The sequence below is a fragment of the Euleptes europaea genome, chromosome 1, assembly GCF_029931775.1.
Source record: "Euleptes europaea isolate rEulEur1 chromosome 1, rEulEur1.hap1, whole genome shotgun sequence".
NCBI classification, from domain to species: domain Eukaryota; kingdom Metazoa; phylum Chordata; class Lepidosauria; order Squamata; family Sphaerodactylidae; genus Euleptes; species Euleptes europaea.
Window position 1 is genome coordinate 115,404,328 of NC_079312.1, and position 23,698 is coordinate 115,428,025.

Consider the following 23,698-nt stretch of genomic DNA (forward strand, 5'->3'; position numbering starts at 1 on the left):
CCACTAAAGTTATCAGTCTTTCTGTACGTACTGAAAATGTCTATAAGGTTTGTATCTCTTGCGATTGTACTAGCTGAAATCAGTAAAAAAGAGACTTCCCCTTGTTCTCTCCCTTCAAAGGGAAATTAATTAGAACAAAGGGGTCTGGGTTCAAATTTGATACAGTGCCTCCACCAAACATCTCTAGGGTTGCCAACCTCCAGGTACTAGCTGGAGATCTCCTGCTATTACAACTCATCTCCATCTGATAGAGATCAGTTCACCTGGAGAAAATAGCCACTTTGGCAATTGGACTCTATGGCATTAAAGTCCCTCCCCTCCCCAAATCCTGCCTTCCTCAGGCTCCGCCCCAAAAACCTCCCACTGGTAGCGAAGAGGGACCTGGCAAACCTAAACATCTCGTAAATTGTGAAGCTACTAAATGGCATTGTGTGGCTCCTGTTTATCATCCTTCCTCAACCAACCAATGACAATTTTACAGAGAATGAAAACTCATTCATTACTTCAGTTATTCCCTACCTTTCTCCCCAGTGGGGATCCAAGCAGCTTATATTGTTCTTGTCTCCTCCATTTTATCCTCACAACAACCCTCTGAGGTTGGTTAGGCTGAGAGATTGGCCCACATTCACCCAGCAATCTTCCATGGCAGAGTGGAGATTCAAACCTAGTTCTCTCAGATCCTAGTCTGACATGCTAACCACTATACCATGCTTGCTGGTTTACATTACACTGTGTTCATATTGAACTGTATTTAATGTGAGGGTTGGAAAGGCAAAGAGCCTACATAAAATAGATTTCAGACAATGTGGTTCTCCTATAGCTAGGGTTGCCAGCTCTGGGTTGGGAAATAACGAGATTTTGGGGGCGGAGCCTAGGAGGACAGGGTTTGTGGGGGGATTTCAATGCCATCGAGTCCAATTGCCAAAGTGGCCATTTTCTCCAGGTGAACTGATCTCTATCGGCTGGAGATCAGTTGTAATAGTGGGAGATCTCAAGCTACTACCTGGAGGTTGGCAACCCTACCTATAGCACAATAAATTCCCCACTCCGTAGCAGGCTTGTTCAAGATTGTGTAGTATGATTCTCCACCTTCCCACCTGGAAGCACTGAAGTCCACGACTGTCCTTGTTGCCCTTCAAGTGGTGATGTACGAAGGTGCTGTTCTCGTTCTCTTCTAGCAGGCATTGGCATTCAATTTGTAAGTGACTTCTCTCAGACACCTCCAAGAACCAGGCAGCCCTTCCTCAGACTTGAGCTGTAGGGCTTTATAAAATACAATTCCCAACCGGCTCTCAGGCACAGTTTCTGCTAAGCTCAGATGCAGACAGCTTTCCACGGCTTGTTATGTCTCAGAGGGGTTACTTTGATCATTTCCTTCGGTGCTGATGGAAGTCCAGTTATGGGTCTTTAGGATGATGCTACACTGAAGACAGTGGTTGTTCTTGCAGTGGTCCTTACTATGAGGCTGTGAAACACGGACATGATTGAAGTAGCATTCAAAACCTTGATGCGTATTGGAGAAAAGACATCTCTCTTTCTTCTTTGCTTGAGAAGTTAGATTAGACTATGGTTGTGGCGATTGTATTTTCTTTGTTCACTGACACATTGTTTGGATGGGAATGGATGATACCAAACTAAGGCTCCAGTGCTAAGCAAACGTGTGAAAATGGAACCCCCCTGCCTTTGCCCTGTGGGTGCTTCTCTAAGGCTCCAGCAGGTTACATTGACCGGCTGTCTGTAGGGCTAGCTGAGGACACACTGAAGATGCAAGTGAAAATATTACGAGGGGATCATTGCAGTTATCATTCATATATATGTGGTGTGTTTTTTCTGTTCAGCCTATTTATACTCTGATCATAGATGATCATATTTGCAAAGCTCTGTTTTAACTTAATTCATATTTCAGAGTGTCTCCATTACAAAAGCTATCTAGGAGTATATTCACATGGGTCCTGAAAATGTGCTGAAGGAGAAAGGCTTGATGGTTTGTATACTGAATTTAGGTGCTCTTTGGTGAAGCCATATAATTGCTTAGCTATGTCCTTTGTGCCACTGCAGGAAACTTCATGGAAGAATTTGCTAATAGTGTTCATATTATCAGTTGGGATGTGAACAAATGGTGAAATAGATTGCAAGGAGAAGTGATAGAACTACCTCGGCACTCATGATGTTAACCTGCACTTCGTACATCTGCAGGATCACGTGTATCTGCCTCCTGAGACCCTACAGCAACACAGAACAGAATCCTGCATTTGCTTATACAGGGGTCCCCATCCTTTTTTACCCTGTGGGCACTTTTGGAATTCTGACAGCATGGTGGGTGCAGCAACAAAATGGCTGCCACAGGAGACAGATCCTGCCACAAAATGATTGCCACAGCTTAACTTCAATAACACAGCGCAGATCCTTGTCCTCTGGTGGCATCTGCTGCCAAAGCAATGTTAAAAAAAATCTGCACAGCCAATCAAACCTCCAAGAGCCAGTGTGGTGTAGTGGTTAAGAGAGTGGTTTGGAGCAGTGGACTCTAATCTGGAGAACGGGGTTTGATTCCCTGCTCTTCCACATGAGCGGCAGAAGCTAATCTGGTGAACTGGGTTGGTTTCCCCACTACTTTACGTGAAGCTGGCTGGGTGACCTTGGGCTAGTCACACTCTCTCAGCCCCACCTACCTCACAGGGTGTCTGTTGTGGGGAGGGGAAGGTAAGGCGATTGCAAGCCGGTTTGATTCTTCCTTAAGTGGTGGAGAAAGTCGGCATATAAAAACTAACTCTTCTTCTTCAATAGTCAATCAGAAGTCGTGCTGGGAAAATACTCTACCTGGCCCTGCCCACTTTCTAAAAACACGTGGCGGGCACAAAAAAATGGTATCACAGGTGCCATGGCACCCATGGGCACCATGTTGGGGACTCCTGGCTTACACAGATGATAGTGATTTTAGAACTGTATCCTTAGTGGTTTCAGGAGTCTGGCATTTTTATTTTTTATGGCGGTATGTTTTCAGAGCAGCAAAGCACTAACTTGCTGGCGGACCTTCTATTGTGTTAAAGGGGACATTGCCGAGAGCAAGCTTTGTCCTTGCTGTTAATGCTTGAAAGAGACAGAGCAACAGAGATTCAGACTTCACATTTATTATCCTCCCTTTTTTCCAGGGAGTTCTCTATGGCATTGAAATCCCTCCCCTCTCCAAACCCCTCCCTCTTCAGGTTCCACACCCAACATCTCCCGATATTTCCCAACCCGGAGCTGGGAGCTGGCAACCCTAATAGCAGAAGGCTGTGAGAGGGTTGTTTCCATGCTCACTTGAAGGCTTGAGAGCACCCCCAGTGTAAATGTCCATCTTTATTGGCTTTCTGGAGGTGTTGTTAAGGCACATTTATTTTACTAGGCATTTGGAGATGTAACTTGTTTCCTTGGGTTTGTGCTGTGCACTCAATGAGTCATGAGTTACAGCTTTTAACTGTTTAACTTCTGATTTTAAAGGGGAATCTGGATGGCTTTTATGTTGCTTATTTTTGCACCATCCTAGACATTGGGAAGTGGTTATAAATTGGGGAAACGCACAACGAAACAAATAGACAAAATGAAATGGTGAAAAGATATCATTGAACGTATTGAACGAAAGAGTGTTCCAGCATCCTTCCACAAGCGAATACAAAGTTCTTTTCAAAACATCAGGATGGAAAGGAGTCAGAAGCAGAGCCGGAGCTTATTTTATTAGTAATAAATAAATACTTTTAAAAAACAAAATAAAAACTCTGGCTGTTGTTGCCTTGAGCCACAGCTAGATGACTAGAACTCAAGATGAAAATGGAGAGCGCAAAGAGGCAAAGCTGGCGAGAGGAGACACTTATGCTGGACCCTTGGGTTCTTACAAACACCTGCAATATGTTGCGGCAGCAAAATCGTCTCTGGACAGACTCATCCGCTGAAGGAAGGAAAACAGGACTGTTCTCACTTCTAGCCCCATCCCACTGCACCGTGTAAGGGAGCTCAGAAAAGCCTGAATATTTGCTGAAGCTGATTTACACTGAAGTAGATGGTGGTTGAATGCAAGTGGTCAGGGACCAGGCAGAGGAGGGCAGCCAAAAGAGTAACGCTCAAACCTATCGCCTTGTTTATAAAAACATCCCTCTCGTCTCCACGGTAAGCAGTGCCAGGCACTGGGGGATTAAAATGGGATCTGGAAAAAAATAAGGATCTTTTCTGCGGTCTCAACACTTAGCTGTACGAAGTAAGGGAAACGTTTGGCATGACCTCACAACACGCCATGGAAGATAACCCGCTAATGGTACAGTGCGCTTGCTGAAGTGGTGATGGCAGCACCGGGAAGGAGGAGGCCGCACCCTGTGGTGTACTGTGAAGATGCACAGCCGGTGAGAACCTTCTACTGCACCTGCTCCCCTGAGCTCACCCGACAGGAGGACGCGTGGCTAAGCAGGCCAGAGCTTTGCGCATTCAGCATCTGCACCAGGAGGTCTGTGGCAGAGGTGTGGGAGGGTTCCTCGAAGCCGATGGTCAGGAGCTGCTGGTAGTCCCCCTTGGGATGACGACACAGCACCCTGGGCAAAGAAAGAGACTGAGTCAGTGGCGGCAGAAGCGGCATCCACGCTAGTCAGGTAAGTTCAGCCCCTTAGCATTAACGCCAGTCACAGCAACAGACCTGTGATGTGGCTTAAGAAATACGATTTCCAGAACCTCCAGGTACTAGCTGGAGTTCTGCTATTACTACTGATCTCCAGCCGATAGAGATCAGTTCCCCTGGAGAAAACGGCCGCTTTGGCAATTGGACTTTATGGCATTGAAGTCCCTCCCCTCCTCAAACCCCACCCTCCTCAGGCTCCACCCCAAAAACCTCCCGCTGATGGCGAAGGGGGACCTGGCAACCCCTAGTGTTTGGGGATTTCGTGTATTTATTTTCACTGTGGTTTGTTTATGTTCTTTCTTCCAGAAAACATGCACTGGCATTCTTCAGTCAGGATACTGAATCAACTTGCAGGCATTGGCTGTGCTTATGTTTACTAAGTAAAGAATGTGTGGGAAGTTAAAGGGTAGCTTCTTATACACATTTCAGGCTGCATCCCACATTGCATTAAGGAAAAAATGCGATCCATTTGTATCTGATCTGGAGGTGGTGCAGAGTTTCTTACATATAAGCCCATCCTGATTTTCATTTTGGACTATAATTTTCATTTCAGAATTACAGACACAGCAAAAAGTGCATTCTCAATATTATGTATCTCTGTTTCCCTAACATGGCTTGAAATGTATATGACACTGATACTAGATATTGTTGTGTCTACTTTTCCAAAGCTGTATCTAATTATTCTAATAAGCCCTTGGCTCCTGAAAGCATTTTGCTGGTGGTGTCTGTTTATAGACAGGATTTCATCTTGCATAATTCTCAGGAGAAGAGTCAGAAATTGATAGTAGTGAAGGCTGCTTCGCAACAGGGGTTTGTGTAAGTGAGAATCACGTGGGCAATATTTAAAGCTTTATCAAAACCCTTAGAGTATACTACACTATGCATTAGAAATATTGCAATCACAGACCCTTCTTAAAATTGAAACATTTATTTTTAAAAAACGTAGAGGACAACACATAAAGTTATTCTAGAACCTTTTTTGTGAACAGACTAGTTCACATTGAACTAATAAAGCAATCCTCAGCAAATGGTAACTCCTTCCACGCAAAGTTAGGCGGTCACTAGTAGATTAGATGGTCACTAGTAGATCACCAATCAGTTTCAGGAAGACCACCTTGGGACTGGCAGTTGCTGGGTTTCTTGTAGAAAATGCTGGACTAGATGAACCTGTGAGCCGGTAGACTAAGGTAACTTTGTGTGTTCTTAAGAGAGAATGTATTGTCACGATCAGTTAACATGGATTAGTTATGCCTCAATTGTTACAAGATCTTGATTATGTGGTCTTGCTTTGTAATTATTAAATGTACGAGCAGACTTCAGGAATTGTAGTGAAAGTAAGCCATGCAAGATAAAAGTCAGCTCACATGGGTTTTAGACAGCTCTGCTGGGCTGGATACCTACCAGGAGAGTACGTCAGAGCTGTGCTCACTGTCAGGGTCCACAGGCACCCAACGTCCAATGGACCAGAGCTTCTGCATCTTCACTGTTGTCTCATCTCCCGTATCTCGGAAGCATAAGAAGTAGCTGGAACAAATGCACAAGATCACACACACAGGCAGCAAAGAATGAGGATGGAAAGGTCAAGTGTGTCTCAGGCCATTTATGCAGGACTGTTTCCCCGCGGTCACCCCCGACAACTTCTCTGGTGCTTCGTTTTGATTCCTTTCCTGACCATCAGAGATCGCCTTGCTCTCCCTGCGCATTTTTGCGCATTTTGCCTGCGTTTTCCCGATTCCCACTAAAACAGCATCCGGAACATATGGGCAAAACACGCAGGGAGAGCGAGGCAACCTCTGATGGTCGGGAATGGCGTGCATAATCAAAATGAAGCACCGGAGCAGTCACAGGGTGACCACGAGGGAAACAGCCCTGCATAAATGGCCTCAGAGAAGCTCGAGGAATGGAAATATAATAAACCATCAATGACAATGAAAGCATCATAGCCCTGTGAAATTTGCCACTTTCTTGGCACTGCAGGTAGAGAGAAATGGCATTATGTATTTCTATCCATCTAGGGCCCTCAACCCACACCTCCCACCCCCAGAGCGTTCCGCAACTCACTATTCTGTGCGGTGTGTCTGATTCCGCCCAGCAGGCCCTTCCAAAATGTCAAGGTTCCAGCGCATTTTCTTATATAGGTTGCAGGGAACATGGGCAGCGGTGTAAGGTGCTGAGATGCAGTACCGGAAGATGGAAACTTGGTGTGATTCACTGAGCCAAAATTTCCCACAGAAGAAACATGAGACACTGGTGGAGAGTTAGAAATAGAAAGGTTGGAGCAGAATTCAGCCTCTGCCTGGTGAGGGAGTGTGAACAAAGGGAGCCGAGATAGAATTACACTCTCAGTTGGAAGAAATATCTTCTAAAATGCAAACAAGCTAATGAATACACTGTGGATTAGCAAAGTAATCACTTTAAACAGAGTTTGATTATGAAGATCTTAGGTTGCTTTGAATTAATTTTAGATTCCCAATACCTTTCCAAAACTGAAACAATGGTCTTTTATGCATGGGAGTTTTACCTGGGGTTCGGGGCTCTCTTGATCCACACGTTTCTGTTCCGAATCCTAAAAATGCTATGCATATTGTTGCTTGCCCTGGAGAAAATTTTGCGGTTTTGGAGTGCTGCAGAATTACCAGCAGAAATCCAGAAGCATTTGAGTCCCCGGTCCTTGAAAACTCTGCTTTGTAATTGGCTGTAGTGCTTATTGTGAGAAAAACGTCACACACACACACACAGCTCTCCCATGCTTTGGCTTATGCATGGAAATGGGGACAATTTGACCTGGGTTCATCTCAGGGGAGATCGAAGAATCGTGTTAAGACAGGATCGGGAAGACCTGGACAACGCACGGGCTGGGTGTATTATCTCTAAGGCACAGAAAACTCATGCATAACCCCAACGAAAAACCGAGTCAGACCAGCTGAGAAAGTAAGTCAAAGTTCCCATGCATAAAAGACCAATGAGTTGGTTCCAATCAGGTTTTCCACTGGTGAAAAAGGGAAGAGGGGGATCCATTTGACCACCAAGAAGGCTATGATGGGGGTCATGGGACCTGCATGGATAAAAACAATGTAGGACAATAGTAAGGAGAAGAATTGAGCAAGACTGGGTGAGAAAGGTGGCTTATCCAACTTAATAAATCTAAACAATTCTGACAAAAAAAATCAAATGATTTAAAAACCAGCTATTGAAACCTTTAGGATTTTTTTTAGAAGCTAAGGTTTTCTTTAAACAAAAATCTTTTGTGGAAAAGTTTGTGCAATTGTGCCCTCTGTGGGACAAAATCTTTATCTTCAGGCCAAACTGGTATGCTTCATGAAGCAAAACCAGCTACTACTAATTTACTCAAAAGGGTTGATTTTCTTCCACTCCACACATCAAAAAAACTGGCATTCTTGGCCTTATGGCACTGTAGCTGCTTTTGCAGCATCTTTGGGGCACAAGCAGTGCATAGGGTTGCCAACCTCCAGGTGCTAGCTGGAGATCTCCCAGTATTACAACTGGTCTCCAGCTGATAGAGATCTGTTCCCCTGGAGAAAATGGCCACTTTGGCAATTGGACTCTATGGCTTTGAAGTCCCTCCCCTCCCCAAACCCCGCCCTCCTCAGTTTCCACCTCAAAAATCTCCAGGTATTTCCCAACCCGGAGCTGGCAACCCTAGCAGTGCAGCTTAGACCTCTCTTGGAGATCATCTCCTACCTGAAAGGGTCTGTGTCTTCGAGGGAGACAAAGCTGAAAGAAGCGTACATCAGGACCAGCTGCTCAAGTTGGCAGGCCAGTTGCTGAGAGATCTCCAGGAGCTGTGTGGAGAAACTAGGCAGGAGCACATTGCAATGGAAATTGGGGCTGGCAGTATTATTACCTTCACTTATAGCCTGCCTTTCTCACTGAGACTCAAAGGTGATTACCAAAATATGATAAAAAAAACCAGTCAAACAGCAAACATCTCTACTGAGCAAACAATGCAACAGGGCTAGGATTGAAGAACTGGAAAACAATGCAAGCAAACAAAAGAAGTAGGCCAAAAGCTGTCTGAAACGTAGGCTCTTGAGTGTGTATCTGATAGAGGCGGATGGCTACCAATTAATCCTCCATGCCCTTCTGGTAACTAAATGGAAACTCCCCCCCCCCCCCCAAGTCAAGCTACCTAAGTTGGGCTGCCTGTCTCCTTCCTGTTCACAGGAAAGGTTCCCTGCCCCAACTTTCTTCTTCCCCGTGCTAAAGCAATATCATTTCCTTCCCCATTTAATGCACATATTTGCTGGTGAAACTGGTGTGTCCTTTCCTTTCTAAAATTCTGCTGTAGAATCTGCAAGCATGCTTTGTACCAGCACTCTCTTCGTTTCACTTCTCTTTTAGTTTAATGGCACGTTGTTCATCTTGCTTCAGCCCACTCTATCCTGACGTAATTACTTTTTGTACTGTCTGACCCTTCGTGAAAGTGCACTGTGTATATATTTCATCAATTTAATGAATAAATACTACATTCACGCAATTACGGATAATATAAAAAATATTCAAAAGGGGTTGCGATGTGCAGATGTGTTTTTGGATATTTACATACAAATACAAATAACTTCTGATGGAAAAGGAGGGAACTTTGGTCGAAAACGCATGGCTGTTTTGTCCGGCTATTCTCCTGCAAATGTTGCGAATCTAAAGTTATCACTCATGTTAGTCTCCCACATGCGTGATCAACCCACTTCATTTTGCAACTTTTCCGGGTCTTCCAAGTCCCAAGGAAGGTTCGCAGCATTTCACAAGAGTTTGCCAGTGCGTTTTAGTGCCCGGGTCGACTCCCCTCCGGGACACTGCCTGATCCCAGCAGCAGTGGCCCCTTTCCACCCCTTGGACCCCACAGCCTCTTTCTCTCTCCCGTCCCTCCACCCGCCACTGGCTTCCCCTCACCCCCACCCCGGGGATTGCAGAGCAATGGCAGATCCTTCCACCAGTAGCCTCTGCCGCTGCCGGCTTCCCCTCGCCCCCACCCGGGGGACGACATGGTGGAGGAGCGCAGAATGGCAGTGACTTGCCATGCTTTACATTTTTTGAATGTGGGATCCACAAATGTGCGACATCACAGGGACAAAACAACTAGGACTGACCCATGCATTAACGGCCTTTGACTCCTGAATTAGACCTGACTTTCCCTCTCAAAGAAAGAACCATTCTCATTCAAGACTCTCCCTGTATTAAGATTATTTCCCTTTTCTGCTGTGTTCTGCTGGTCAAGAGACAGCAAGCGGAATCCAAACAATGGGAGAAGATGCTGGTCAGAAAGGCATGGGGGGTGTTAACTGTACAGCATTGTCTGTGTTGGATAGGGTGTCTAGTTTTTTGTCCGAGTCAGTTAAGAGCTTGAGTGTTATGATGGACTCAGCAGGTGAGTCTGGTGGCAAAAAAATGCTTTCCATCAGCTTCATTTGTCACAGAGGCAGTCAGCCCCCATATTTAGATTCAGCTGATCTCGCTGTGCTGATGCATGCAATAGTATCCTCAAGGCTTGACTGTTGTAATGCTTTATATGGGGCTGCCCTTGAAACAGCTTAGAAACCTCAGCCGGCACAAAAGGTGACTGCCCAGTGGTTACCCAGAGTGAGCTTCAGTGGATATGGGATGCCTGTGTTGAGAGTTTAGCGCTCTCTCACAATGAACCCGTGCAGCCACTCCAGTCCTTGGACTGACCGTTTCTTGCTGTCCCTTCCTGCAGACTGGTAAGGTCAGCCACTGCTCATGCCTGTGCCAGCGTGATGTAGTGGTTAAGAGCGGTGGTTTGGAGCAGTGGACTTGTCAGGTTTCAGCAAACCTATGGCGTCTCAGGCAATAGAACTCAAATCCAGGCGGAGCAGTGATTCAAAGAGTTTATTCATGAGGTAGTAGTTTCAGCAAGACGGAGAAGGTTAGAATACAGAGCATTGGGACATTGCTATATTTATAGAACGGATACAATGGATGAGATTTAGTTATAGCAATACAAAGGAAACAATGAGATTTCTTTCTCCCGGTAACGACTTCAGCAAACCAAGTACTGGATACTTAAGGGCAATCAGAGGAGGGGCTGGTGGAGTTCCTGGCATTGTGAGCGAGACCCGGTATCAGATGAAAGATTTACACGGGCGGGTCTCCATACAATTGTAGATCTCTGACTGGAGCTCGTGGCTCGTGTGCAAAACAGGAAGGGAGGGGGGAGTGCACGGAAGGATCCATATTGTTTACAGAGGAACCATCTTGTTTGGCCCATGCTGTCAGAAACCCTATCTGACCGTGTTTGATTCCCCACTCCTCCACATGAGCAGTGGAGGCTAATCTGGTGAACGCAATTTGTTTCCCTACTCCTACACATGAAGCCAGCTGGGGTGACCTTGGGCTAGTCACAGCTCTCTCAGCCCCCTACCTCACAGGGTGTCTGTTGTGGGGAGAGGAAGGGAAGGTGATTGTAAGCTGGTTTGATTCTTCCTTAAGTGGTAGAGAAAGTCAGCATATAAAAATCAACTCTTCTTTTCTGTGGTGGCACCCATGGTGTGGAATCGCCTTCCTGAACTTGTCAGGAAGCCCCCCCCCACTTTTGTTGAGTTTTAGAAAGCTCTGTAAGGCGGAGCTTTTTAGAAGGGTATTGAGATTTTTGTTGTTTTTTTTAGTTCATTGTTGCTGGGTGTTGCTGTTTTTTAAATGTACTTGATATTTTAAAGATAGTAGCAGCCTCCTTCTACCCTGTATTTGGAGAGAGGTTGGGTTATAACTACGGTAAATAAATGATCCCCTTTAATATCTTTCTCAGATTTGTGACACTTTGAGCTGAAGATTGAAGGGAATAAACCTCTCAACTGCCCCTCTGCCTCTGGACTCACCCGCCTCTGTACTGGCTCCTGGGGAGGTCTTAAATAAGGCGTGCAGCTTCGTGCTGTGGATTCCAGGTAGTGGAAGTAAGGCTGGCACATCTGTAGGAACGTGGGCATCGCTTTGGCAAATTGCTCCTTCTGCATCCTGTCTCTACTAAAATAGGAGGACAGTTATATGGTCACCATACGGTCCTTCGGTCAGCACTCATTCAGGAAGGAAACTGCCCTCTCCTAAGCCACCCTTCTTTGCTGCCTGCAGCCTGCTATTTTGGACTGAGCCAGCTACTGGGTACATGCTAACACTGCACTATGTATTCTACCATTAGGAGAGCACCTAGTAACAACCCGATTTTGGGAACCCTTGAGTTGCCAATTTCCAGGTGGTGGCTGGAGATCTCCCACTATTACAGCTAATCTCCAGGTGACAGAGATCAATTTACGTGGAGAAAATGACTTATTTGGAAGGTGGACTCTATGGGTGAAAACGCATGGTCACTTTAGCCTCCTTTATTCCCTGTTTCAGCCAGGATTTAGCCAGGATCGAACACACGTTCGGTGAAACGCATGCATTCGATCCTGGCTGAATCCTGACTGGAAAAGGGACTAAAGGAGGCTAAAGAGACCATGCGTTTTCACCCTATGGCACTATACCCCATTTAAGCCCCTACCCTTCCCAAACCCCATCATCCTCAGGCTCCACCCCCAAAATCTCCAGGTATTTCCCAACCCGGAGCTGGCAACCCTACTTGAGCATGACATCCCACTATGATCCCCTTGAACCATTAATGGGCTGGCATGTAAGCAGAGCATCTAGCCTTTCATGTGCACACAGCTGCAATGCTTCTTCCTCTCCTCCACAGCTTTCTGCAGAGCACTTGGGAGACCTAGCTCAGGCTCTTACTTAATCGGGGCATTCAGGCAGATCAGGAGCAGCATGGCCTTGGGCTGCTTCTTATCACCCAGCACAAAGTGAGACAGCTGCCCCAGAGTCCATTGCAGGGTGGGGTGGGGACAATCTTCCCTGATGCCCAACAAAAGTATTCACAAGAGAGGTCCATAACCTGCTTGATGAGTCTGATCCTGATGACAGCCTAAACTAGGGGTAACCTGTGGCTCAGTGGTAGAGCATCTGCTTGGCATGCAGAAGGTCCCAGGTTCAATCTCCGGCATCTCCAGATAAAGGGACTGGGCAAGTAGGTGATGTGAAAGACCTCTGCCTGAGACCCTGGAGAGCCGCTGCCGGGCTGAGTAGACAATACTGACTTTGATGGACCAAGGGTCTGATTCAGTATAAGGCAGCTTCATATGTTCATGTGTGCACATAAAAAAGGAAGAACTGAATATGGAGGCCTCTTCTTAACTGGACGCGATTAACCGTTATACCACCATTCCAGAACTGTCTTCCATACCCTAAATGGCAGTTCTTCCATCTTTAAAGTTGCTTCACCATCAGAAAGCAGAACCACCATGAATTGTTAAGAAGACACATCCCGTGCTTGTTTCCCCATCCCTGACCCAATCCCCTGCCACCTGTATAGCAGGTATGTCTGGAAGTCTTCCGCTTTCTTCAGCAAGTACTTGAGCTTTTCGGTAATGGGAGAAAGGAGCTCTTCTAAAGTGATATTCATCTCTGGAGGTGTTGCAGGCTGTGGTGGTGCGGAGCTCAGCCAGTGGGGATCAGCAATGGGAGGGGAGATGAGACAAAGCCCTGGGCTGCAAGGACTGAGATTCAGGGTGCCTTCGGGGCTGGAAGTTGAAACATCCACAGAGCCTTCAGCGGGGCAACTATATCCTTGCTTGGTAGCCATCTTTGAATGCCTGTCTCAGTATTCTGGTAAGAGAAGGGCAGGGAGCTAAGCATTAATACCACTCATCTGATGCCAGACCAAAAGGGAAAGATGTCTCTTCATCCCATCCCACCTCCATCCCGTTCAAGTCAGGGTGGTGTCATAATGCTGTAGGACAAGGGATATCTAGATTCAAATCCCAGTGCTGACAGGAATTTAACTAGGTAACATATAATTATATTCACTCTCTCTCTTAGCCTACCTCACATGGTTATTGCGAGGATACCATTTGGTAGGGGAGAGCATGTGTATACTGGCCTGAGCGCCTAGTAATCATGGGCTACCAACAGTTTGAAACAAGTTGACAGTTATCTATACAATTGATACCCTGCCTTTCTCCCCCATGGGGACCCAAAATGGCTTGCATAATATAGGTTAGGCTGAGTGTGTGTGACTGGCCCAAGGTCACCCAGCATTTATGTTATGAACTTGCTACAAAATAATACTAGCTATCTGGAAACCTTTGCTTTTTGTTTAGGAGTCACCAGGAACAAATTTCCTCTGTAGCACCTGGAGTAACAGAAAGTTACTTGTAAGGTGGGCAATGAACTCAGTACGATTTGGCTGTCTCTCTTCAAATTTCAGAGTGGGTTACTAAGATGCTCTAGTGATCCCTTTCTTCGTTGTATCAAGTTTCGGTCGCCTATATTTGGGGATACGGAGATGCTTCAATCATGAGCACAGTGAGGGACACCATCAAACCCTCCGAGGTAAATCGTAATGAGGAAGGATGAGTAGGGACATTTGGGGGAGCAGTCGTTTGAGCTGGCGACCTTTGGCAGAAAACGAGAGCCCCTACCTGTAAGTGATGCTGAATCGCGTCCACGCCAGCAGGCAAGATTGTGATTTGTGATGGTGGCCAAGATGGGCTTTTCTAGAAAGTTACGACTGTTAAGTTTCAAAAGGAGCCGGCCCCTCTCAGCCAGTAAGCTTTTACCACCATTCTGGATCCTACTCACCCAGGAGGGAGTCCTTCTTGCTCACTTCAGAACCCGCAAGCACTGATGTGCTGGGTAAGATACAGACTGTCCCAAGGAAAAGGAGGGCAAACTGGGTTACTGCGTGTGGAGGGCCCCACTTGATCATCAGTTACAGGGATACACCTGAATATCCACACAAGATCCCGCTCAGTGGATTAATACCACACATTTATAACTGAATAGGAGACTGTCTTCAAGCCTACAGATTGCTGAGCCTTCTCAAGCCCCTTCTCTGTTTAATTCCAATAAAAAGACTTTAACACTCCCTAGTAAAGACGACCCTAAAAGAAAATTCAGTATGGACAAGACAAATCCCATTGTTGCGTATGTATATTCAGTTTCATGACTGAAACAGGATGCCATATTTAAAAAATGCTTCAGGAGAGGAGAGCTTAACCATTTCCCCACCCTCTGTTTCTATGCTCCAAATCATCACACCAGTTGTTCCAGTCATAGGGATCCAAAGGCATATTTTCAAGGGTAGCTACACATTTGGGATCCTGAGGGAGCTTCTGGGTGGCCAATTGGGAGCAGAGAAGCAGTGGTCATGGGAAAAGTTTTGTATTTCTCCTTTCATGTCAATTTCCTGTAATTTATCCTCTCCCGAAAGTTTTTGTTTTTAAAAAAAGTCCAAACAGATTTTTGTTTGCATTTGTGAATAACATTTTATTAGGCCCTGAGTGTGTGTGAGAGAGAGGATGTGTGGGTTTAATGATGTAAGTAGCAGAAGTGTCTTATTCCGCTGGTCCTGATGGGACATAGACTGTCTGTAAGGTATGAGTGGTCCAAAGATCATCCAGTGAGCTTCATGGCTGACCAAGGATTAGCCGGGAGTTGGTAGCATTTGGGTTTGGAATTCACATCGTACACAGGAGGGGATCGGTATGCTAGAGCAATACATGCCTGTTTTGGGGGTTATGGGGGCTCTCTGTAGCTCTCCATGAAACTGGTGGGAGCAGCAACCATGGACTGAAGCGGGGTTGTCAGGAGTCACTGACTCAGCACTGGCTCCCCCCCCCCCCCAACAGTATTAGGACAAATCAACAGGCTGCATTGTAGGGGTGTCATAGGGCATTATCTGTCAGCCTGTGCCATCCCCATCTTCAGTAGGGGGCAGCCCAATTCTGGACTAAATGACAGGAAGGTCATAAACACTCTAGCTCTTTTTCAGTCTGCAGCATGGGGGATAACAATAACGGACCACTTTTCAGTGTTGTTATATGCCATTCTCGCTCACCATCAGTCATCTCTACTTGGGAGTATGGAAACAACACTCCATTATGTTGCAGGGTTGTTGCAAGTCATACTTTTTCTCACTTCCGATCTGCAATATGAAGGTAATAATACTAGACCATTTACTTATCCCTTCTTCATGCAAGAAGTATTTCGCAGGGTGATTTGATATTTGCTCTTTTCCCCACTCAACAATAAGCTGGAATCTGACACCTAGAGGTTGACACAGAGAATTGGGTTTGAGAGGCTAAATGGTATCTTCCTGGAGACCCCAGAAAAGGATTCTTTGACCCACTAAGGGTAGGCAAACAAAATCCCTTGGCACAGAGGGAATGGAGGTTCACGTTGGCTGATGCCATGTGGAGATAACGTGCAGGAGCGAGCTCTCACATCAGACTCCATCTTGGATGGCAGCCATTGCCACATAGAACAGATAAAGACCGGCTGCCTGGACGAAGACTTCAAGGTAATGTAAAGCTTTTAGAATACTATAACTTCTAAGTTTAAAAACCTGCCACACAACAATATCACCTAGGGTATGTATATCACTGAATATCACGTGTTTACATTTTCCCTTTGCATTCCTTGCTCAATCTATTGCTATAGACTATGCACCTTTTCTTCTTAAAAAATTCTTTACTATTTTAAATACTGATAGTGGTTATCTGTACCACATATACCTCCACCGTTCAAACATGCTATTTCAGCCAGGTGCCAGGGGAAAGCAGGTGGCCAGTTGCTAGATCACTATTTCCTCAGGAGTGCAGACCATCACTGTGGTAACCAGACCTTGGGTAGTGGGAAATGTGGGCAGGAGGAGAACAGCATCATGGTAGGGAAGGTTGGGCGTACTGGCCCTCTTCGTTGGTAATTCCTAAAATGGCCAAGTGGTGGCAGATTACTGAACAAAAGGATCACCCCCTCTGAGAGCTGGGTGAGTCAAGAGAGTGGTGTGTCACCGGGTGAAGACTTGGGACAGTTGCTGGGTGCCTCAGAGAAGGCTGAAGGGAGCAGCGCTCACAGGTCAACAGGGCCGTTTCACCACAACCAGTTACACTTCAGCAGTCACCTTGTTCTGTTTTTCTTAAACTGGTAACTTTCAGCTAGCACCTGCTTGATGGGCACATTTGGGGGCATCTATTTCCAGGCAAAAAGGAGAGGCCACCTTTAAGCTGTCCTGTACAGAGGACGTGTTTTAAAAACAGGTAGATGAATGTGCCCTATTCTGATTTTAAAAGGCTATTTTGTCACCCCCTCCTGCAAATATAAAAGAAGTCAATACGGTCGAAGATGGAAAATCTCCAGAACGACCAGGGTTCGAATAAAGGTTCTAGTCTTTGAAGCATTTACATATTAATTTCAGTCAGTGCAGAGCACTTAAATTGATGAAACACCTACACCTTTTCTTTCCTCCTTGGCACGGGAACCTCTACAGTAGGTAAGCAGAGCTTTCAGAAGTCGTTGCTTGGGTAAAAGTCTTTTTTTTTGGTCTCATTTACACCAAATTCCATACTGATCCAGTATGGATCAACTTTGCCACCACACCATTTGTTAAGTCATTATGTTCGCTTTATGAACAATGGTTCTACACAACAAAAAGACCCAAGAAAATTGTTATAATTCACATGTTATTACTGAGAGCAGCAGGAATACCTACCGTGTGCCATGCAATACAGGAACCACAGCAGGAAGGGTTAATAAATTACTGAGGCCTGGCGGGTGGATAAAGACCAGCCTATCGCCTCTACATTGGGCATTAACAATCAAATTGATTCAACAAAAAGAATTTGGTTAAATCATGAAATCTCCTTCACCCTACATATAAAACTGGATAGGATGCCGCACATATTCTGTAGAATCTCATGGTGTGGGTGGTGGAGAAGACTGGCTGAAGTGGCTACAAAGCTGGTCAGAAAAATTAAGAAGCCCAGCAATTTCAACATCACGCAAAAGAATGCTGGGTACAGAAGGTGCATTAGTGGAGGCAGATGGAGATGGCTGTATCAGCACTTTATTCCAGTAAACTGCTATCCGTGCTATGTGTTTTAGCTGAATCAATTACCTTGTTCCCTAAATTCTATCCTACAGAGACTTATTTTGTACTAGGAACAGCTTTCACAGGTTAATGAAGATGTACAAACTTGGAGGGAGGCTGTCTGATTAAATCAATCTCAGAAGCGGACACACACAGAAAAGATGTCCAGCTAGTTTTACTGCTGATAGTTCATAGATCTAACGCTATTAGCAGAAGATTCACAAAGCTAGAATAAACCAGCGTTATGGCAACGAAACCGCACAATCCAGCAGGAAAAGTAGAATCACAGTAGTTCAAGATTTATCCTCATTGGCTGCCAACAGGGCAAGGCCAATTTACACAAACTGGAACTCCAGCCCAAATGGACACCAGCTAGACCCTCTGGCGTACAATTGCCTCGTATAGTCACTGATTAGGTAATCCAACCTTTTGCATTACAGGCAAAGGAAAGAGTTTGTGATAGGAGCTCCCGCTTCCTCCTTATTTTTACAACAGCCTTCCTTGGCAACATGTCCTTACATTCAACTTAATTCCATCTTCCTGTAACCAGGGGAGATGCTTGTTCTTGTATCTGAGACGCTACTACTTTTGAGTGGCACGGTAGGTCCAGCGGCCAACTGAGGGATGAAAGCAGTCTCGAAGCTTTTGTTACATGGTCAGATGATCACAGTCAGAGATGCCGTCTTATGCTGTAGACTTCAGACTTCAAAAGGGGCACACACTGTATATGTGGATGCAGTGTTGGACCCAATATAGCATAACAGGTTTAAATCAGGGAGAGAATAAAGTTAATCCTGAGGCATCAATCAATATTTAAAAGCTAGGCTTATTCCCTCACTCCCCCCCCCCCAACTTGGGCATTGTCTGCCTATAGTGTTCTTAGGCTCAGTTCACAGTATCCTGGACCAAGGCTAGATATACCTGGAACCGGAATCAGATTTCTATACCTGAATTATTCTGGGAGCTGTAGAAATTATGCAACGTAGGGAAATTTACTGGCGTTTCCTTATTTTGCATAGGCAAAGGAGACACCTATGTTGGGCACCGAAGCCCTAGAAATCTCATTTCCCACTCTGGCTTTGGAAATTTACATTAGGAGCATTACACACAAAAGCATGGTTAGAACCTTAACATTTAGAAACTTGATTTGGGGGGGGGGGGGACGACAGCTGAAATTTTCAAGTGCTGGATCCTGTGCCCAGGATCACACTGCAAAGCTTCCTGATGCAGCTCTGACAATACAGTCTGCCCGAGACTTCCGTGCACGACAACAGTGCACAGCACCCATGCTTTACTGCAACACACACATTTCCATTCTATAGCTTGAACAGCTGGGAGTGTGAATGTAGCCATGTGCTGCATCCAAGCAAAACAAAATGCTTTTGAATAGAGGCCAAAAGCTGATTTCCCCTCTTCTGCAGATGGGAAAGGAAGGAATAGGCAAAATGTATTCAGCAAGTGAACATTAGAAGCAAGAACAGAACCAAGGAGCTCTTGTGTCTTATCCAAGAATTGGCTGGGGACCGAGCCCAATAGTCCTGCCTCACGACTCACTTGCAAGGCTTTTCCCTCACTCATCTGTCAACATGCCTGTTTTGTCCTAAGCAGTTTTGGTCTAGGCCAATGGTTCCCAAGCTTCTCGGGCCACCGCCCCCTTGGTTCCACAAACTCAACCCCAGCACCCCCTACCCTGTCCAACAACACAGTTGAAGGGGCCCACCTCTACTGCCCCCTTACTGCCCCCTTGCCTCTTAATGCCCCCCTAGGTAATCCCACCGCCCCCCAGGGGGTGGTACTGCCCACTTTGGAAATCACTGGTCTAGGCAAACAAGTCTACAGTTAAAAACTCAAGACTTCACAGCAGAGAAGTGAAGGATGGTTCCCAAGCTTCTCGGGCCACCGCCCCCTTGGTTCCACAAACTCAACCCCAGCACCCCCTACCCTGTCCAACAACACAGTTGAAGGGGCCCACCTCTACTGCCCCCTTACTGCCCCCTTGCCTCTTAATGCCCCCCTAGGTAATCCCACTGCCCCCCAGGGGGTGGTACTGCCCACTTTGGAAATCACTGGTCTAGGCAAACAAGTCTACAGTTAAAAACTCAAGACTTCACAGCAGAGAAGTGAAGGATCCAGGCAGCATTTTTTTTTGTGGCCACAGTGTGGTTCTGGTCAGGCAACAGAGGTAGTTAACATCAAGAAAAGAAAACTCAGTAGACAAGACAAAAGCTTCAAGTTCTTAGCATGAAAGCACCTTCTAGCACAAAATCCATATAGATAACTAAGCTTGGACACGCCCCCTAGGAAAGATATGAGAGGCAATGTAAGCAGAGGCACAAAGGAAGTCAACAGTGTATTGTCTAGGAACAGATGCTACTCTCCAGTGTTTCAGGCTGAGTCTTTGAACCCAAAGCTGTGATGCTCAAGGCCCTCCCTCCCATAATTAAGAACCCGAGCCAGAAGTACTGCCTTTAAAACAGATTACAGATGCAATTACAAAACAGAGTAGGGCCAACTTCTAGAGTGGTGTGTTTAAAAAACGGAAAGGGAGACAGCAATGTAAATCCAAGATATACAAGGACTGAGGCAGAATGAAAACTTCCATGGTACTGAAGGGAGCCATATATGCACAAATTCCTCTCTAGGTCTTGGACTTTCTCGCATTCAAAGGAAGAGGGCTGCTAAATGCTGGAACCTTTCCCTCACAATGCAAACAAAATCTGGTTCTATTTTCCCTAAAGCAGCAACTTACATAGAAAACTCCCATCTAGCCCATGCTTGGGATTCTAACAGCACAATCCTAAACAATTACATCCTTCTATTTGACTTCAGTGGGTTTAGAAGGGTACCGCTCTGCTTATGACTGAGCTCTCTCTCCCAACGCTGTGGACTGGAGCCTTCCAATCTTCCTTCAAAAAAAAGATGCCAGCTCCTGAATTTCAACCCTAAAATGGGATTGAACGGGAATTGGAAAAGCTACTGTTGAAAAAGGAGAGGGTGCTCAATAAGAGGAACGTCCTCTGTGTGTGAACTGGGGACTACAAGTCTGTTAGGGAAAGAGCCATGTTGTGCATGAGCAATTAGGCCCTGCTCATCATAAAATAAGAGAAAGTATATAGTCTACAGCCTCATGATCGAGCTATGAACAAGTACCTTGCCCCTTAAGGGGTGCACACTCAAGAACAAGATTAGTTACTGTTTAACATGCTTTAAAAACCCTTTCGTACTCACAATCAATGTGATCAGAGAATAGCAAACAGGGCATACTCTCCCATTTCTTCCTAGAATAAAGCTCCTAATCAGCATTAGTGACTAAGGAATAAGGAAATAGCTGATGATAGCTATTCCAGGCTAAGTGATCACATATAAAAAAGACGCCATAGCAATAGCAGGATATGAGCCACAACACCCATTTTAGATGTCGTTTGCAGCACCAGGCAAGGATTTTACCTTTCTCGACAAAGAAAAAAAAAGCTAATATACTCCAGAGAGAGCTAAGTCTGAGTAACACACAGCCCTGCTTACTCCCACTAAATTTCTCTGTGCTCGAGAATACTAGGTCAACTTTCTCGAGAAATGTTCAGTTTCATACCGAGAAAACAGTGCCAAGGACAAGCTATCAAAAATAGTTCTTCCAACAGGCACTGGAGAAAGGGGACTGGGTTACCTTTGCATGATTAGAGCCCAGGGTGCTTTAAAGTGTCTAATGGGGACACTTCAAAGATGACCAGTTGTGCGCAAGTGCCAGATGGAGCTTCCAACTGTTGCTCACATTTTGAGAAGAAGTTTGCCGTGATCACGTAGAACGGTGCCTACCCCACAAAGGCTGCTCACAAGCTCCTTCCCATGCCTGTGTTACCCCTCTGTGTGCCAGAGCTCAAGTCCTACAGCCGTGCACATAAGGTTCCCCAACTGCCTGGAGAAACAATGCCCAGTCCCTTAATAGAGACTTAATATGGAGACTTGATGGGATGCTATTTATCTCCCTGCCTTGAAAAGCTTTCCACACACTGAGCCACTGTTAAAGGGCTGGAGCATTTTTTCTCCATTCCTCTCAGCAACTCTGCCTGTACACCATCTTGCTTGACAAGAGATGCAGGTGAGTGTGATCTAGATATTCCCTGGGAGGCCAGGGGAAGGATAGGAATGTCAGCAGCAGTGGAAAACACTGGTTAGAAATGCTACAGAATCAAACCTGGGTCTCAAAAAGCCCATCCTCTCTTCTTACACCTGAGATTATTCTCTTAGAGAAAGTCTCAGAGAGCAAGCCACGATACAGGATGGAAATGGAGCATGAGTTCAATCAGTCATTTCTAAATGGCCGGTATGAATCTACAGATAGGTTGGAGGACTTTTACAGGCAGATACGAGACAAGGATGCAGACAAAGGAGAAAAGGGTTTTCCTTTTGGATTTAAATAAAAAGCGTTCGACAACAGCACTAGCAGGGCAAGCTATTTCTTCGCAACATCGTTTATACACACCAGAGGCTCCCAGATGTGTGTGTTGGGGGTTAGGGGAATGGCTCTCTGACTTCCCTGGCTCCAACGCCTATGGGTCTCTTACTATGGAAAATTATTTCTGCTTGGTTTAGTAGGAAGCCTTGGAACCAATGGCGAAAAGGCGTTTTCGTCAAGACTCCTTTGCTGAAGATTCTGGGTCAATATTACCTGTTAGACGGGGCTGGCCACCTGTCCTTTGCCCCCTCCTTGCAGAGCTAGTGGATGTCCAAGTGTCTGCATGAGTAATGTCGTGTCTTGTAGCATGAAGAAATATTTCTGGGGCTTTCCCTACCTATTTGCAGAGCTGGCATATGGTGGTGAACAATACCCTACCCCACCAGGCTGGCAGTGTTGCTGGGCTTTCCCAGCCCCACCCCTGGAGCTAGCAGGCAGGGCTAGCAAGCGTCTGAGTCACTGACGTAGCAGAGTCCTGCCCTATAAGGCTGGCAGTGTTGCTGGGGATCTCCTTGTGCGCCCCCCACAACTCCCAGAGCTAGCAGGCATTAGAAACATAGTCAAAGTCCTTGAAGGCATCCTGGTCCTTTTGGGTGAGGGGCCGTAGCTCACGGGGCGGGGTCAGCACAGGCGCCTCAGCGGTGAACTCCTCATCAAAGTTGCTGATGTCTTCCCGGCCCTTGATGACTGGCACAAATGGTGGCTTGATCTTGCGGGCCAGCAGGGCTTCCCACTCGATGCTCTGCAGAGATACAGGGAAAGGGAATCCCCCACCCAGTAAGAATCAAAGAATACTTAGCTTGAAGCATGGTGCATCTGCAAGAGAGGCTACAAGGTAGGTGCTGGAAAAATTTGTAAACATAGGGGGAGGGGCCATGGCTCAGTGGTAGAGCATCTGCTTGGCATGCAGAAGGTCCCAGGTTCAATCCCCGGCTTCTCCAGTTAAAGGGACTAGGAAGGTAGGTGATGTGAAAGACCCCTGACTGAGACTGGAGAGCCGCTGCGGGTCTAAGTAGACAATACTGACTTTGATGGACCAAGGGTCTGATTCAGTATATGGCAGCTTCATGTATTCACAGTACATGCAAACATGGTACATGCAGTGATATAGGCCAGTAGGATCAGCAAGGGGTACCCTTTTCAGAATTGCTTCCCTTCAGAAGCAATTGTAAGGTATTCATGCAGGAATGCCTCTGGCTAATAATAATGGCTAATATTTACAGAGTACTTTGTGAGAATGTAAACGGCTTCACATACTAATGCCTCAGTAAATCTTACAGATATAGTGTGACATAAGCCTGTCTTCAGCCTTAAGGGAAGACATGGCTTTCGCAGAATCTCCTAGTGCTAGTCAGGGGTTGTAATAGAGCACTGCATAGGTCCAAGTAGTAACTTCTGAGTTGCTAAGAAACTGGGCAGCCCTTTGCCAGGATATCAAGAAAGAAGAGTAGAAGTAAAGTATGGATGGACTCCTACTGACCCTGAAGAATGGCTGTTTCTTCACATCTTCAGCATCACGCTCACTGGAACCCAAGCGCCGTTCTGGGTTCCGCCGCAGCAACTGAATAAAGTTGAATAAAGACCATCAGTATCAGATCACCATATGGGCAAACAAATGTGCCGTTAACCTATACCCATCCTCGGCCCAGCCCTGTGGCATCTGCTC

At 46.0% G+C, this 23,698-nt stretch overlaps 2 protein-coding genes across 3 annotated transcripts in view; both read right to left on the reverse strand.

The window, feature by feature from the left end:
* Positions 1–1,342: 1,342 nt before the first annotated feature.
* Positions 1,343–13,292, reverse strand: C1H19orf67 (chromosome 1 C19orf67 homolog). Its single transcript, XM_056848075.1, has 8 exons — positions 13,015–13,292; positions 11,494–11,638; positions 8,345–8,445; positions 6,704–6,889; positions 6,044–6,166; positions 4,412–4,559; positions 2,155–2,223; positions 1,343–1,465 (listed from the first exon to the last, which is right to left on the reverse strand). The coding sequence occupies exons 1-8, from the start codon at positions 13,290–13,292 to the stop codon at positions 1,343–1,345; spliced, it is 1,173 nt and encodes a 390-aa protein (XP_056704053.1).
* Positions 13,293–22,561: 9,269 nt separating this feature from the next.
* Positions 22,562–23,698, reverse strand: part of PKN1 (protein kinase N1) — a 75,102-nt gene continuing 73,965 nt past the window's right edge. For both annotated transcript variants that reach the window (XM_056860862.1, XM_056860854.1), the window contains exons 21-22: positions 23,513–23,593; positions 22,562–22,774 (exon numbers count right to left, since the gene is read on the reverse strand). In XM_056860862.1, the coding sequence (XP_056716840.1) occupies positions 22,571–22,774; positions 23,513–23,593 (285 nt within the window). In that variant the 3' untranslated portion in view covers positions 22,562–22,570. The remainder of the gene's footprint in view (positions 22,775–23,512; positions 23,594–23,698) is intronic.